This window comes from Bidens hawaiensis, unplaced genomic scaffold (genome assembly GCF_021521415.1).
Source record: "Bidens hawaiensis isolate Kalapana, Puna unplaced genomic scaffold, B.hawaiensis_p1.1 tig00033471_1, whole genome shotgun sequence".
Lineage (NCBI taxonomy): Eukaryota > Viridiplantae > Streptophyta > Magnoliopsida > Asterales > Asteraceae > Bidens > Bidens hawaiensis.
The window spans coordinates 53,210-70,694 of NW_027495725.1; the positions used below are offsets into that span (position 1 = coordinate 53,210).

At 32.5% G+C, this 17,485-nt stretch overlaps 1 protein-coding gene and 1 pseudogene across 2 annotated transcripts; both read right to left on the bottom strand.

Annotated features, from left to right (window-relative positions):
* Positions 1-12: 12 nt before the first annotated feature.
* On the bottom strand, positions 13-9,347 carry LOC143584811 (cysteine-rich receptor-like protein kinase 44; annotated as a pseudogene). Its single transcript, XR_013144428.1, has 8 exons — positions 8,983-9,347; positions 2,587-3,008; positions 2,354-2,473; positions 2,148-2,257; positions 1,699-1,919; positions 1,378-1,596; positions 1,117-1,267; positions 13-310 (listed from the first exon to the last, which is right to left on the bottom strand). The product of XR_013144428.1 is annotated as a cysteine-rich receptor-like protein kinase 44 (transcript).
* A 1,559-nt stretch (positions 9,348-10,906) lies between these two features.
* On the bottom strand, positions 10,907-13,992 carry LOC143584812 (protein NETWORKED 2A-like). Its single transcript, XM_077066771.1, has 3 exons — positions 13,765-13,992; positions 11,899-13,137; positions 10,907-11,653 (listed from the first exon to the last, which is right to left on the bottom strand). The coding sequence occupies exons 1-3, from the start codon at positions 13,856-13,858 to the stop codon at positions 11,148-11,150; spliced, it is 1,839 nt and encodes a 612-aa protein (XP_076922886.1). The 5' UTR covers positions 13,859-13,992; the 3' UTR covers positions 10,907-11,147.
* Between the last annotated feature and the right edge of the window lie 3,493 nt (positions 13,993-17,485).

The window sequence follows — 17,485 nt, forward strand, 5'->3', positions numbered from 1 at the left end:
TTGACAAGTTCTAGCAGCATGTGTGCTAGACATTAGGGACACCAGTATATTGCTTTGAAGAAGCTATATGAATCCTCCTATCTTGATTGTGTATAAAAGTAGGCCTTGTTAACGGTCTTGTTCCCAATGACCGGTCTTCCTGCAGCATCAAAACAACTTCGGACATGGGTGGTCTATTTGAAGCCGGCGATTGGGTGCACAACAAGGCAATCTCAATGATCTTCATAACATGTTATTGCTGATACTGATTCAGGTCCAATGTTTCGTCTATAATCTTTATATGAATTTTCTCCTCATACCGCTTCCATGCCTGGTCACAGATACATAGCAAATTCTATTAAGATTTCAAAACTACTACGGAACTAGCTATTAGTTTTGACAATATGGGCCAATTTTAGAATTTCGATACAAAAGGTGGTTGATTTATTCGTTATCTATAACTAATAAATAAGCAAATTTGTTGCATAGTGAGTCACAAAGTTTGTGAGTTGAAAATTTGTTTTCCCGCTTCTCTTGTCTCGTCCTTTAAATATGGTAACTCGAATATATAATAACTTATACGTAATTTTAATCATATATATGTTATATCAAAATATCGTATTATGACTTTTAAATTTCATTACTTGCCAGTTATTATTTTTTCCAACCCGTGTGATACATGATTTTTAATCTAGTTCGCTAATATATAATACATATAAACAAGTTCTTATCAAGAGTGTTGTTTTTATCATTTCTGCTCTGTGTTAAATATAGACTCATTCGTGTGCCTCAACATGCTTATCCACTTTAAAACGTGATTGACCACATAGACATTATGTTATTTACGTTTGTTTAATTTATTAACATTGTCGTCATGTGTGCATGAATAATGACTTGGAGATGTGATACGGCTGATCCTATGGCACATTATATATTGTGTTTTATTAAATGATCGATATATTTCAACACTGGAGGCATGTGTCTTTCGTTGACTTGTTTTTATTTTTGTTTTTTTATTATTTTTTTCTGTCCTTTTCCCTAACTACTTTGCATATTTTGTGTTTCTTAATTTGATGTCTTAATTTTCTATAAAAAGAACAAATAAAAGTTGAAATGGTTATAAAGTTGGCGTCTCACATGTTCCAAGAGGTACTCCATGGGTCTATCAGAGTTTGTATCAGTAGACCTTCGGCCGCTAATGATTTCAAGTATCACGATACCAAAGCTGTACGTGTCAACCTTGTCTGACAAAGCACCATAAACTGCGTATTCTGGTGCTGCGTATCCCCTGTCATTACATTATTATATTATATTATATACAATAAACTTTTTAGAACTCAACTATAAATAAAACGCATCTAAAGAAGTATAACATGCAGTATGGTTAGTTTAACTTACAATGTCCCAGCAAACTTGGTGTTAACATGAGATTCGTCTTCTGAAAGAAACCTTGCTAACCCAAAATCCGCTATTTTAGCTTTGAAGTCATCACTAAGGAGAATGTTGCTTGGTTTGATATCTCTATGAATAATCTTTACATGCAATTCACTGTGTAGATGAGCAAGACCTTTAGCTACCCCTAATATTATTTCATATCGTTGGTTCCAATCGAGAGTCCTCCCTTTTTGTACCTGTATAATGAGCAGATTTTTTTATCATATGTACCAACACTTTCAAAATGAAGATTTCAATTTAAAATTACATGTAGTTATTAGAAACTCCAACTTACCCCATAAGAAACGATCAAGGCTTCCATTCGCCATGTATTCCAGGACTAGGAATAGATCGGATCTGTCACTCGACCATCCAAGGAGACAAAGAAGATTTCTATGACGTATGTTACTAATAAGCCTAACTTCATTCTCAAATTCATCTTTGGCTTTAACATGTTGTGCTTGAAGTTTCTTCACTGCCACGACATTCTTATCATCAATGATTGCCTATTAAACGATCGAGACCAATTCGTTAAAGAACAACCTTCTTTTCATAAAGATATAAATACACTACTAAACAGTGTCTTCATTAAGGAATTTTGTACTTAAATTCAATAAAATTTATCATAAAAGTTTCAGATCTTTCTTCAGATAGATTGTTTGTTACAATCTCGTTAGTCTGTAAGCGTTGTCGTAAATTTCAGCATTCAATTACTTATTGTTCTACTTTATTACCTTGAACACTTCACCAAAACCTCCTTTCCCTATAATGTTTACTTCGCTGAAATTATTGGTTGCCAACTGCAGATCTTTATAATTGTAATGTAGTGTCCCCTTTAAATCCTCTGCATTCAAAATATGGTCCATACATGAATATATGTTATCAATATTATGAAGGAATAAACGAAAAGTATCTCATACGAAAGTATATATACAATCACCTTGTTCAGTCTTCTTGGAGTTCTTTCGTAATCGAATCAAGCACAAAACAAAGAAAAGGAATACAAGAACTAAACCACCAATGGCTCCGGCAATTATGGCTACCTTGCTTGAATGATCGCCTATCATATAAAAGTTATAAACTCAAATAATCAATAATTTCAATAGAATCGCAATACAAAATATCAATAATCAACAATTATTTATTTCAAGAAACTGAATGAAGTGTTCTCACCTTTTAGGACATTTGTTATATCTATTGTCTGGTTATCATTAAACATTGGAGTCTCTGAGTACTTTGCAAAACACGCATTGTCGAAATACTTTCCTTCGGTATTAGGAAGGCATTCTATTAATTTGGTGTATGCTTTATTCATGCAGGCTTGGCAAATGGTTTTGCTTATACTTTCAGCACATTGTGCAATAGCATACACGGTTGCATTTTCATTTGTAATTCGCCTCATGCTTGCTACATATAAATCAGCTGTTTTTGGAGTAGCATCTCTAACATCTGATAAAAAGTTATCTACAATTTGAGTATACTTTGATGAGGATGCCTGAGATGTCGACAGATTGCCACAAATCGAAAAGCCAGAACCAGCTCCGGGGTCCTCGCCCACATTTGGGTTATTATAGAAGTCCGCGAACGTTTCGTACCTTAAGAGAAAAGGGCATAAAAGATTTGAGAGTTATTTCTTCAACTCTTCTAAAAAAGTATTTAGAAAGAACTAAAAACCATCCACCCTTCATTTTATGTGCTTGCAAGTCGCACTCACGAGCCATCGCTAAAGGATCAACGTATTAGACAGGATTTGTTGTAGTGTCTTGGATAACTTATTGTGTTTTATATTGTTTAGATTCATATATAATTTCTTTAATTTCTTACATTGGTTATCTTATTGCTAGCTATTCCATCCTTATACCTGTTCAGTAAGCATCAGACGATACTAAAAAGTAACAAAAGCCACTAACATTTGCGACAAAAAAAAGCAGTAGCAAAAGTAGCGATCAAATCAGCAACCAGTTCTTCCGTAAACATATCCAATACTAATACTAGTAGTTTGTTACTAGTTAACCCGTCGCGACTATTTTGACCTTATAATCTACTCGTGGCTACTCATTTTAGTGTTAATATGATTTAATTATAAAATATTCTAAAAGATTACTCGCCGTGGTGCAATTAAGTCGGTTGCAAATCAAATCTAGACTTCTAAAAAATAAAATGAAAATAATTCGATTGCAAATTCGTCATTTTAGACAACAAAAATGCATTCGTCGCAAATTCATCCGCAACATCTATAAAGAGCAAGAATACAAATAAAATTAAAATTGTTTGCAAATTTTAAAAAACTTGGCTCAAGTCTAAAATATAAATAAAAACAAAATACCAGTCTCTAACTTTTATAGTAATAAAAAAAATTGTCAGTTGCAAATTGGTAGCAACCTTAAAAAACAAAAACAAGTTGGTTTTAAATTTGTTTGCGACTTGAAAAAATAAAGTCGCAATAAGGCGGTCACAATTAACTTTTTAATAAAATTTAGAGAAAAAAATAAGTTGGTTGCAAATTACGTAGCATCTTAAAAAAAATACAAATAGATCAGTTGTAAATTCATTGAACTAAACAAAAACTAAAGTTAAAATAAAAACAAGATGATCCCAACTTTTAAAATAATACAAAATGAGAAGGTAGCATTAGGTCAAACATGATAAATTATCGTTAAGTCACGGTCAATTATGTTTGGACTTGGGGAGAGCTGAGATTTGAGAAAGATTTAGTGTGGATAGAAAGAGATATTTTATTAATTTTTGTTTTAAGTTTTTTAATTTTTAATAATGGAGTGATGGAGTGGGACCCATAAAATTTTAAAAACAAAATGCCACATAAATATGTCATGTTACTAAAACATGCCACGTTAACAAGAAAACTAATAGGATTAAGAGTTGTTAAGTTTAAGAGTGTTCCTGATTAATGAGTGAAAATTAAAAGAATTCCAATCAATTATATATTAAATATATCATTTTATTCTTATAATCTTCTTAGAGCATTCTTAAATCATTCCTTACCATATATCTATATATATCATATAATTACACTAAAAATAACTGTTTTTTTCGCTCTTTTGTTTAATTAAATAATACTTTGTATACATTTATCATTATCTTTTCTCTTTCCTCCGCTTACAACCACTTTCAGAAAATATAAAAAAATTATACGGCATGAACAGTGAAACCCCAAATCGAAAAGTTATCTACAGTTTGTGTATACTTTGATGAGAATGCTTGAGATGTCGACAGATGCCACAAATCGAAAAGCCAGAACCAGCTCCGGGGTCCTCACCCACGTTTGGGTTATTATAGAAGTCCGCGAACATTTCGTACATTAAGAGAAATGGGCATAAAAGATTTGAGAGTTATTTCTTCAACTCTTCTAAAAGTATTTAGAAAGAACTAAAAACCATCCACCCTTCATTTTATGTGTTTGCAAGTCGCACTCACATGCCGTCGCTAAGGGATCTGATAACCTGCTATCTAGGTCAAATATCTAATATTGCAACACTAAATAAATGTTAAGTGACATAAATTAAACAAAACTTTACACCAGCAACCTGATTGAAACAAAATTAAAACTTGATTACTATTCTATAAAGCAATCCCTAGTTTAAATTACAAACTTAAATAAAATAAAAATAAGACTGTCCCAAATTCAGTCGCAACCTTTTGAAAAAAGATTTTAATATGACAAAAATAAATCTGTAATGTATTCGGTTCCAACATCTAAGAATTATAAGTAAGTCGGTTGCAAATCAGCTCTATACTTCTAAAAAATAAAATGAAAATAATTCGATTGCAAATTCGTCATTTTAGACAACAAAAATATGTTTGTCGCAAATTCATCCGCAACATTTATAAAGAGAAAGAATACAAATAAAATTAAAAATTTTTTCAAATTTAAAAAACTTGGCTCGTAAAATATAAATAAAAACAAAATATCAGTCTCTAACTTTTATAGTAATAAAAAGGTAAAAAAAAAAATAGTCAGTTGCAAATTGGTAGCAACCTTAAAAAACAAAAACAAGTTGGTTTTAAATTTGCTTGCGACTTGAAAAAAAATTAAGTTGCAATAAGGCGGCCCCAATTAACTTTATAAAAAAAGAAAAAAAATAAGGTGGTTGCAAATTACGTAGCATATTAAAAAAAATACAAATAGATCAGTCATAAATTCGTTGAATTGAACAAAACTAAAGTTAAAATAGAAACAAGAGGATCCAAACTTTTAAAATATTACAAAATGAGAAGATAACATTAGGTCATACATGATAAATTATTGTTAAGTCACGGTCAATTATGTTTTGACTTGCGGAGAGTTGAGATTTGAGAAAGAAAGAGTGTAGATAGAAAGAGAGATTTTATTAATTTTTGTTTTAAGTTTTTTAATTTTTAATAATGAAGTGATGTTGTGGGACCTATAAGATTTTAAAAACAAAATGTCACGTAAGTATGTCACATTACTAAAAAATGCCACACTAACAAGAAAATTAACAGGGTTAAAAGTTGCTAAGTTTAATGAGTGAAAATTAGAAGTATTTAAATCAATTATATATTAAATATATCATTTTATTCTTAATCTTCTTAATTGTAAGGAAAAGGGTTGAATCATATCATTATTCTTGCAAGATATGCATACTATACTAAAATGTTGCTTGCCATAGATGTGAAGGTATTACTATGGGTGAAAACTCTGTTGGGAAACATTGTCCCAAAAAACTCGAGATGGCTTGACGTGGCAAGCGGCACCATTGAGAAACTGTCCCGCCATCTTTGGGTACCGAGAAAAGGACACCCACTTATAGTGAGTAGTTGTCAAGATTTCCCTAAATTGTGTATGGTTTTTTTTCTTTCAAAAGTGTTAAATAAATTAGTATATTGCTATTACTGGAGTAAATTACAAATTACGTCCTTTTTGTTCAGGGTGATTTACGAATCATGTCATTTAACTTCAATCAAGTAAAGTATAATTATCAGATGTTCAGTTAAGAGACGTTAAATGTAATTATTAAAGTTGACAAGATATACAAGTTATCCTAAACATAAAGGACACATTTTGAAACTCTTATTATTCTTATTAGTTAAACAACAACAATAATAGCAGCAAATTATAGAAACATGATCAAATACATTTTATTTTTAACATGAAAACAGTGAGAAACAATTTGTTGTTACTATTAGGTTTATTTTTATAGGTGCTTGCTGTTATTTTTTGTTCGTATTTGCTAATTTTCGATTATGAGACGTTATAAGTCTTTGCTTATTTATATTTTGTTGCTATTATTAGATTTTTTTTCTTTTGCTGTTATAAGTATTTGTTGGTATTTGCTGTTATTATTTTGTTCTTGATTTTGATTTTTTTGTTGTAATTTTTAGGTTTTTTCCTTTGTTATTATAAATCATTGTTTATGTAGATTGGTATTGTGGTTGATATTGTTTCTTACGTTCTCATTTTTCTATAAATTGGTATTATTTCCTACATTCTCGTGTTAAGATTAAAATGCACATAAACCTTCCCCGCAAATTATATACTGCATCCTTTATGTTTAAATTAACTTGAATATATATCTTGTACATTAACATTCCTCGGGTTGGGAAATCTCATCAGTCCAATCCTCCTAGTAGTGCAGCTAATGCTGCTAGAAAGAGATATTGTTGCGGGGGACGCGTCGTCGTTTGTGGTGGGGGGTGCACATACAAGAATAGCCCTGTGGGTGATGGTGATGCATTCATTGGCGGATATGGCCGGGGTGTTTCGTCACCCGTGGGTTTCAGGGTTTGTGTGGTGATGATAATGAGTATGATGAGTATAACGATAAGGGTTACAGTGATAAAGTTGAAGAAGATAAAGTTGAAGAAGATGATCCTACCATGTGAATCATTGAAGCCTGATGACACATTTTAGAGGAAATGGATTGCACATTTTGATAAAAGTATGTTTCTAATTTTTAGCATTTTAATATTAATTTTGTATACTCATCTTATATTTATATTTATCTAGTTATTTCAATATTGTAGGTTTGGGAATGGTAAGGTTCACAAGAGTGTTAAACCCTCACTAGAACGACATTTTGATGGAACTTGGGTTACATTAAGAAAGGTCTCAAAAGATGTATTGGATCGTATGTTTAGTTGTTTTAGGGTCATATAACAAATAATTATTATTTATATAAGTTATGATATATAAATTTAATTTTGTAATTTTAACGTTTACTATTTATTTTACAGATCATGTGAAGATGGGATCCACATTCCACAGGATGACAAAAACATATATGAAGGTTCATTAACGCGCGTACTAAAGGGTCGTTGTGGAAACATCATGGGTGAATGTAGAAGACAATCTAAATTGAAAGCCAAGATGGCGGGTCATTTTATTGAGGATGGTGTTTAATTTGTAAATATTATTGGATTTTTTTCTGCATGTTTCTTTTTTTTTTTTTTTGGAATTTTTTCTACATATTTCAGATTAAATAAAAAGAAATTCTGCAGTTTTCAGATACTTTTTGAAACTTTTTCGTTTATTTATTTATTTATTTTTTTGGAATTTCGTTGTAAATAAATAAAACCTTTTTGTTGAAAGTTTCTTGGAAATAAGAAGAAATAAATGATTATTGGTTGGAAAACTTTGTGGGAATGTAATAGCAAACCAGAAAAAAGTCGTTAAGTTTGTAACGGTATATTTTTGTAGTAATTTTGTAAGAAATGTTTTTTAAAAAATATTTAAAAATCATTTCAAAGCATATGTTTTTCTTGTGCACCCTTTTTGTTTGAAAATCGTTAAAGGTTGGTTTTCTAACAAACCTCCTACGAAATCCGTCGTAGAAAAATTACTCCTCTATTAATGTATTCAGTGATTATTATATTGTTAATATTAATATCATTGAGGCCAATGAGCTAGTGGTAGGAAGAGACTTGGTGTTCCATGTGACTCAGGTTCGATTCATGCCCACAACATTTAATTTCAGAGATACCAGGGTGATGATGGGAGACTAGGCGATTGCTTTCATTAGTTGGATCTTGAACTAAACGAGTTTTATCTCACCGCACTGTCTTGCCTTCGGGCGAGTGTTCACGGACATTGGCCTTAGGTGACGGTTTTTCCCGAATCGAAAAACGAGTGTATCCCGATACGGTAAATTTAGCCAGTAGCCCATTTGAAAGATTCATAGCCGCTAAAAAAAGTATCATTGAGTCTTCTTCTGTATACGAGAGGTGTGCGTTAATCAATTAAACATTCCGTTGGTTTAATTTATCAAGCAGGAATTTGTTAACTATATTTAAATTAATTTTATACTACGTGAATTAATTTTTACATTAGTTTTATATGTTTTTCATTAATTTTAGTTTCTTAAAATTAAATTTGCATTACTTAAACTAGCTTTTATAATTTTTATTTATTTTAATCAGTTGGCTAAAGCTGATTTAGAAACATGCAGCCGAGATGAATGAATATATACCACAGGTCTGCCGTTGAGTACGTGACACTATGAATGAGATAAAGTTGATGATGTATCCAGATAAATAGATTGTTTAACAACGGAATAAATCTGATGAGTTTACTACAAGCAAAGAAAACGTTACCAGGCGCTGCAGTCGTCAAGAAACACATGAGCGCCGTCACCAACCATGCACTTGACAAGGTTAAAAACCGCATCATCAATACAATCAACACACTGATCTACAGTAAGGTAGTTCCGGCACTGGGCTTGTGCGAAAACCGGGTCCCCGCCACTTGAATTCTGTGCTCTAGCATAAAGAACTCTTTTGCTCAATAATTGCCTTCGGAGTTCATCTAAGGTAGAGTTGCGATTCATGATAAAATTTGACCTTGGTAAACTACCACTGCAATGATTGGGAATGTCCGGATCATTAACGCTGGTGTTCGACTGTGAAATTGCGGTCTCCGTCAACGACAATAGTATTACCAACACAACCAGGATCGTCATCTTAGTTTAGCCACCGTGAGAACCTAGGATATTGCTTGCCTTGCTATTTTGGTTTTTCATGTTTGCGTTGAAATTTGTGGGATTTAAAGTTGAAACCAAGTTGTGGGTCTAATAATAATAATAGTCCAAGTGGATATATTTAGTGGTGACAAGAGTAGGGCCTATTTAGTGTGACCTAACATGTTTTCTGCAATTCTACCCAGTGTACTACGTTCTTCGCAAGTTGCATGTATTATACATGTTGAATACTACGCATTCACACTTTCTATATATCCATATGAATACGTTGTATTATATTTTATGCATGGTTGAACAATTAATCTACATTCATACTTAATTCCTGTCTATACGTTGTATTTAAATATTTGTATAGTGTATTTAATATTACTTTATTCATTTTCTCACTTATTATGAAAATTTGAGCAGATTTTGTTTTTATAATTTATAAATTTTAAAATACGATGTTTTATAAAATTACAAGTATGCTTTTGCATGAGTGCCTATTATTGTATACATATATGTTATAAAAGCTACCACACATTCAGTGTTTCAAAATTCTAATAATATAATGTGGCATTTTATTAAATTACGAATATACCGTTGGTTTTGAATTTTTGATAAATAATAAGTTAGTGTGCAGTAGAGTTATTTAAGTATTATTTAACACTAATTTTGACATTGCAATCCCTTCGATGAAGCTATAAACGTGGAACTACAAGGTGATCAAGTGTTCATAACTGCGCATCGACACATACATCTAGCTTCAAGTTAAAGTTTCAAGTTTGTAAATTTAAGTGTCTAATGATGTTTGATCAAATGTTGCCTTTCACTACTAGGACCTAATGTTGTAAGTGTGGAGTGTTGATATAGGTTAAGGAAACATAGATTATGCGATGGATGTTACATAAAATTTTTGGAACCTACTTTTCCACGATAAAATATGATATAGGTTCGTTTTAAATTTGGGATGTATCACAACCGTGCTACGTCTCAACATATTTTGAGACTAGACTTCTCCCAACTAAATATATTTGTTTTCTTAAATTCCTAATTTTGCTATACCACTAATTAAACACAACTACTCTGGAAGAACTCATGCAACATGTATAACAAAGCACCGAGGAGCTAAAGTGTTGTTAGAAGTTCAATTTGCAGCATCAAAGAACGAAAACCGGTAATTATTTTCTAACTTCTTTCAAGAAAATCAAAGAAGGAACAAGTCTCGTTTCAAGATGATTATTTGCAACCAATTAAGCCGGTACCTAGTTAGTGACATGCTTTCTATTTCTATTCCCAAGACAATTAATGTTCATAATTACTATTGGTGTGCGTCGACAGGGGCAGCGCGATTGTAAAAAGAGATAAGATGAAGCATGGGGTCCTAGTATTTTAGAGTTTGACTACGTTCAATTCGATTTTGTTTCTTTCTTTGCGATCACAACTCTCTAAGCTATCAATCTCTCGAACTTTATGTTAGAATTCTGTGATTTTGAGTTTTTAGAAATCGTATAAAAAATTGTGTTCGGATTCTCACATATAATTACATCCTAAGCAAAAATACCTTTCCTTTTACGAAAAAATACACCAATTTTAGAATCCACTTTAGTTTCCTGAAAAGGTTGAGCCGGAGTTGATAATTGGATCTCATGACTCTCAAGATTTTTTCTGTTTATTTTGCCATTGTTAAAGGAGTCATGCTTTTCTGAAAATTTTGAACAAAAGGGCAATAACACTTCCATTGTGAACCATGTCTTTATTATTCATATGAACAACCCATAGAAAGACTTACACACCGCCATCTTACATTGACCGAGTTCTTTTTTGATGGCCGCCTAAGCATGAAAAAAAGGAGAACTTTTGCTTCTTCGATTTACCGCCAAAAAGCAATGACCTCAAGCTTAGTGACCGCCTCGATGACTTTCCCTTACGTGGCTTCTTCTGATTGGTAGAAAGACCAAACTCCACTTCTAGTCTTTCTAGAGTCTGCTCTATTTCATGTTTTAGGGCAATGGCATGATCTAAACCTGCTTCAAGCTCTTCATTGACTTTGTTGTTTTCTTGTTTCATGTTCAATATTTCACCTTTGAACTTTGCAGCCTGATGTGTGCTCACCTTGACCTTTTCCTGTATTATTTCTTCCTGGATGTTGCACAAACGCGAGTTGATCGTCTCGAGTTCGTCATTGAGCATTATGCTTTGTTGTAACCAACCTGTAAGTCTAGTGTTTGTTTCTTGAAGATGTATGTATGTCGGCTTGATACCTGATAATAGCTCATCTGTGGTAAACACAGATGTGCTAGATTTCCCTGCCATCAGATATATTATATTAGTTAGGTTTAAATATCTCGAACCGTAATTATGAGATATGATTTGATATATAATTGATTAATGCTACATAATATATATCTTATGAAGTTTACACTATTCCATCACATAAAGTATATTGGTTAGTGTTATTGTAATTATCTCTATTATAATTAGGAAATACGACACGTTCCTTTGTAATTATGCTCATTATACTTTTCATATATAGTTGATTAACAATACGTACCTGCCAGTCCCTTGGCTTCAACTTTTTTAACCTCTTCCTGCAGATCTTTAACTTGTTTCTTGAACCTATGTATTTGACGAAACGTTGTGCTGAGTCTTAGCCACAGATCATTATTTTGATCAAGTATCGCATCAATATTCTTTCTTAGTTTTTCTTCACTTGGAGACACAACTTGTGGTTCATGATCAAAGTTAATTGTAGGAATGTCCACCCTATCTTCACCTAAACTTTCTTGCAGAACTTTCAGCTTTTGTACAAGCTGTTGGATCGTATTATCCCTTTCAACAATGGCGGAATTCATCAACGAAAGAGTTCCTCGGTTTCGTTTCTTTTCTTCAGTTAGTTTGTTCTTGGTATCCTTGTAGCTTTTCAATATTGCTACATACTTTTCCAGAAGAATATCGTCTTTGTTCTCGAAGCCGTTCAACAACATCTCTAGCCACATAACTTGATCTATCTTTCCTGCTCTCGTTTCAACCTTGTTATCAAAGGTTTTCATGTTCATCAAGGCAGCCTTTTCGGCTTCCAAGATTTGAATTCGTGTTTGCAAATCATCATTGTCTTTTTTCATCATGTCGCTAAGTGTAGTTTGTGATACAACCGATGCCTCTAAGGTTATCATTTTATTCACGAGCTTGTCAATGGTCTCGGTTACACATGAATCATTCGACTTGTCGACATTGGTTTCGTCTTCGTTTAGGTTAAATTTGTGTTTAAGGGATTCAAGTTTCGATTTAGCCTCTTCAAATCTTTGTTGTTCAAGTTTAGCTTCCTGGCTCATCTTCTCTTGTTTATCCTGCAACATCTTTATGGTCTCTTCACAAGACTTCAACTGATCATCCTTTTTGGAATCCAATGGGTTGGTATTACTTGCTGTCTTTGATGTATTGTTAAGGACACCCTTGGCAGGAAGTATAGGGGCTTTGGGAATTTTGATTGCTTTTTTGGGGGCTTTTTGAGAGGGTTTTTTAGATAATTTTGAAGGACCAACCGAGTAGTCGTCATCATCTTTATAGGTAACCTTTTCCGGACAGATTGAAGCGATGGTTGTGTTGGCCTTTTGCAACTCAGTTGACAATTTATCATACCGTTCGGCTAAAGATCGATAAGAGCGGGCGGTGTCTTCCACGAAGCCTATGACCTCCGGCCGATGTTTGTAGTACATTTCTGCTCTTTTAGCAAATGAATCGCCATCTTTTTGAATCAGGTTCAGAACATGCTCGACCTTGTATTCCATATCTACATATAATTAAACAAAAGCATCTTGCGTTACAAGTTTGAAATTATGTTACACGTATATGCATTAGCAATTGTTATCTTATGATCATAAAAAAGTGTTAAGTGAGTCGTGTTAAAATGTTGGCGGGTGGTCCAACATGAATGCCACATTAACCCAAAAATCATGTAATATATATGAACTCAAACATGACTTGATATAAGCATGGCTGCTGATATGAGCACGACATGATTAATCTGAAATTTTTGTTTTTATTTCTTTTTCATATTACTGCTTTAAAATTGTAATTTTGCAATAAAAACACAAATGTATCTAAAACAATCACATTTTATCTACGTTAAATGGGTCAATTGGTGAACATGATTGGTTACAGACACGGTCTTTTTGGCTAAGCTGGTTCAAGGTTCTATTTGAAACTAACCCAGACTCGTTAGACTAAAAGAAAATCCATAAAATTTAATTTTGTGTTGAAAATTTAGATTCATTTATGAGCTTTGATAGTTTATTAATTTCTTAAAACAATTAAATTATCAAAAAACTAGTTTATATAAAGACAACTATATAGTCATGTTCAAAATCTAAGCTCCTACAATTATTAAACATGAAAAGAAAAGGAAAGTCTAGTTAACCTTGTAGGTTTTGTTCGAGCCATTTTGACTGCTTGGTTCGAATGTGACTAGCCCACAACCACGAATGCGCCTTGCCTGTTGCTCTTTCGGTCATCTCCAATCAAACCAGTTGATCGTCTTTCCTTCCTGTCTCTCCCCCACGTTTTGTTTAACAACCTCGATCTTACACGGGGAGAATGTAAGAGAGGGGGGAGGAGATGATGAACAATTCAGGACCGAGGAAGGAAGGTTGGAGAGATAATGTGTAGCAAACAAAACAAGGAACAAAAACAACAATTTTTTTGATTTCTTGAGGCAAATTAGGAAAGATGGGAGGTTGATGAGATAACTTATAGAGGGAAGTAGTTTCTGAAATTAGATATAAAAAATGTATGCAAAGGGTGAGAAGCAATTTAGGACTCAAAATTTTTCGCACAGCCTATAAATATATAGTGGCATCTGTCAAGGGGATTTTTTTGTCCGTCTCGATTAACTCGATTTAAGAATAATTTCATTAATGTAATAAGATATGATTATATGTTGTTAATTTATAATCTTTTTCACTATTTGTACCATTTTAATGCTAAACTATACTAATATTTTATTTTATAGAAAATCGAGACGTAGTGTGTTATATTTATATAGCCATGTTTGAACAAAATGCATAAGTGAGATACATGAATCCGTCATAGTCATGTGCCTGCTTTTATTCGAGTATCCAACTTTATTTATCCTAATGCTGGCTAAAAACCCTTTTTTATGCTAATAACACTCATTATCAGCTTTCACTAGTGTATATCATTAACAAATTTACATCCAGCTTCTCGATCACCTGGTTGAATCATAAAAGATTTGTGTTGATCAACCTTATGACTCAAAATGCACCGTACAAATCCCAAACCCACATTATCGAGCTCAACCAAGTTACCTAAGTTTGCATAATCCATTATGATTAGTTTTTGCATATCTTAATTATATTTAGTTATTTCAGTAATTATTTTAATTGTTTTTCAAATGCAAAATTAAAAGAAAAGTGCTAATTATAAAAAAAAAAGTATTAAAAAGAATTGTGAAGGTGATGATGTGGAATTGTAAGTATTAGTAAGAATGTTTGTAAAGTTTGAGAGAAAATGAGCGTTTTTATACATTTATGAAAATCTAATATGGCAGCTGACTAGACACGTTTTTTAGTGGCACCTTTCGTTGGTGATGGTCTTATAGTTGTGAGACGCATTTAATTTAAAGTCTTGAATCATATTTAATTCATAGTTTTCAAGCATTAACCATACTCTTAAGAATTGATCAAATTGTTCTTGAAACACATTAAATTGATCTAATCAGTTGCGAATTTGCGAAAATGAACTTCTAAATTCACAGCTTTCAAGCATTAACCATACACATTATGTAGTTTCCTTCCATTGAGTAGATCTTGACCCGTTCAAATATTTATATCAAGTATTAGTTTTTTTTATTATGACTCAATATTCCGCTATGGTTATTTCGTATCTTCCCTTTTCTTTTCGTAGTATTTTGCTTACTATGTATGCTCTTGAAAGAATACCTATGATTAAAATGACAAATCCTAGACTAATCACACGATAACTCTAATAATCTAATTGTTTAAGAAATTGGACCACCACAGTACCTTTGTCTTTATCTTCTTCTCTAGATTACTTTTATTTTTCTTCTTTTTCAAAGTCTTCATCTCTATCTTTTATCTCTAAAATTTAATGATGTGAATGATAAGATAAAGATGGAAAATGTTATGGGTCGATAAATTTATAGAAATAGAATAGATATGATATTAAAAATAAATTTATAGAAATAGATAAATCCAGTATTTTTATTATTATTACATTTTCTTTCTTCTTCACTCACAACTACTTTCATCAAATATTAAAAAATTATAAAGTATGAACACTATTTTTTCAAATTAGTTATGAACAATAACATTTTCTTTTTCCTTAATTCATAACCAACCACTTACAGTTACAAGTTACAACCACTCTTAGGAGACCTTAATTAATTGATAAGAAGAAGATTTAGCCTATTTTGAAAAATTTTATTGTTCAATGCTTGGTAGGGGCAGAGTCTTAAGAGTATTTGTTTTTAAGTTAACCTATGGCTATATTTTGTTAACAGTTATGTACTTATGCTATATCCTCACATTTGACATTTGGTTTAGTTTAAATGTGTGAATTTTTTACAAAGGAGAAAAACATAAACGAGTTAAATGGACCAAAAAGCCCAAAATGTAGGGAAAATAAAGATTTCTTATAAATACTTCTCTCTTTCTTTTCTTTTCTTTCTTTTCTTTTTTTTTCTGATATATGTCCATCCTCGTAGTGAATTAAAGGACTTTGCTATCATATAAATTAGTTGATTTGTATCCTATTAACAGTTTAACAGTTTGTAGTGGAATCCACTTTTCAAGATAACCATTATGACTACGTTTGCATTGTTTGGCACTATGAATTCAATCTAAACGTATGTTTCGTCAATAGATTTTTTTAACATGCGTTTTATATTGTTACAGGTTTGGTTCTTAATTTAACATGAATACATAGTTTATATATTTCGTCACTCACACACCATCAAGTTTGGTAAAATGTCGTTTTTCCTATGTCAAATTCATTTGGAATGGCATCAATGAATAAAAATTGATGATGACTGTAATTTTTTACAGATCATAAGTTATTATTTTTATTAAATAACCCATAACCCTATATACATGGGTATATTATAATCCAATGAAAAATAAGTAAATAACCAAAAACAATTTGACAAAATATATGGGTGAGGTTCTTTCGTAGGTCTCCATCCATAGGCATTAATGACCATTTTCGCTTGCGCTCCAAGGATGACTTGTGACGTCATCTAATACGTTTCTTTCAAAAATTATTATAACTCAGTTTTGTCATGTTCTATAAAACATTCATTGTATATGGTCTACTTTTTACATGTTAATAAAACCCTTTCCGTTAATACCTTATTTCTTTTAGGGGTCGAATCATAAGAATTAGAAAAGGGGAAAATTCTCAAAATAGCCTTTTTTTAGTGAGAATTTCTAAAATAGCTCTTTTTTTCTCAAAATCTTTTACAATTTGGACTGACCAGACGCTTTTGAAAAAGAGAATAATAAAGAGAGACCAGACCAAATTTTGAAAGAAAGTCAGGTAGAAGACGAGATTTGAAAAAATAATGAAGATAAAGTCCAAATTATATTGTAATTTTGGAGCAAAAGTTTAAATTTTTTCAAATCTTTTCTATTCAAAAACCGTCTTGAGAGACTGTTTTATTATGTTTCCTACCTTTCCCGTCCATATTTTCAAATTCTTGAAAAAAGAGATTTTAAAATGTCGTCTTGAGAGACGAGATTCTACCACCCGCCACTACCACCACCACCCACCACCACCATCCACCTCCGCCACCACCATCCATCACCACCACCCACCGTCCTCCACCACCACCGTCTACCACCCGACGGTAAAGATGAAGAAGGTGAAGATGAAGATGAAGATGAAGATGAAAAAGATGATGTTGATGATGATGATGATGAAGATGAAGACGGTGGTGGTGGAGGACGGTGGGTGGTGGTGACGGATGGTGGTGGCGGACGATGGTGGTGGGTGGTGACGGATGGTGGTGGTGGACGGTGGGGGTGGATGGTGGTAGTGGCGAACGGTGGGTGGTGGTGGTGGGGGTGGTGGGTGGTGGTGGTAGAAGGTGAAAGGTGGGTGGT

Bases quoted from the DNA above. Each gene is read 5' to 3' on its own strand.
- LOC143584812 (XM_077066771.1), bottom strand. From the start codon at position 13,858: ATGACCGAAAGAGCAACAGGCAAGGCGCATTCGTGGTTGTGGGCTAGT. The intron at 13,138-13,764 runs GTTAACTAGACT...AATTATATGTAG, and splicing joins GCTCGAACAAAACCTACAAG to ATATGGAATACAAGGTCGAG. The intron at 11,654-11,898 runs GTACGTATTGTT...ATCTGATGGCAG, and splicing joins TGAAGCCAAGGGACTGGCAG to GGAAATCTAGCACATCTGTG.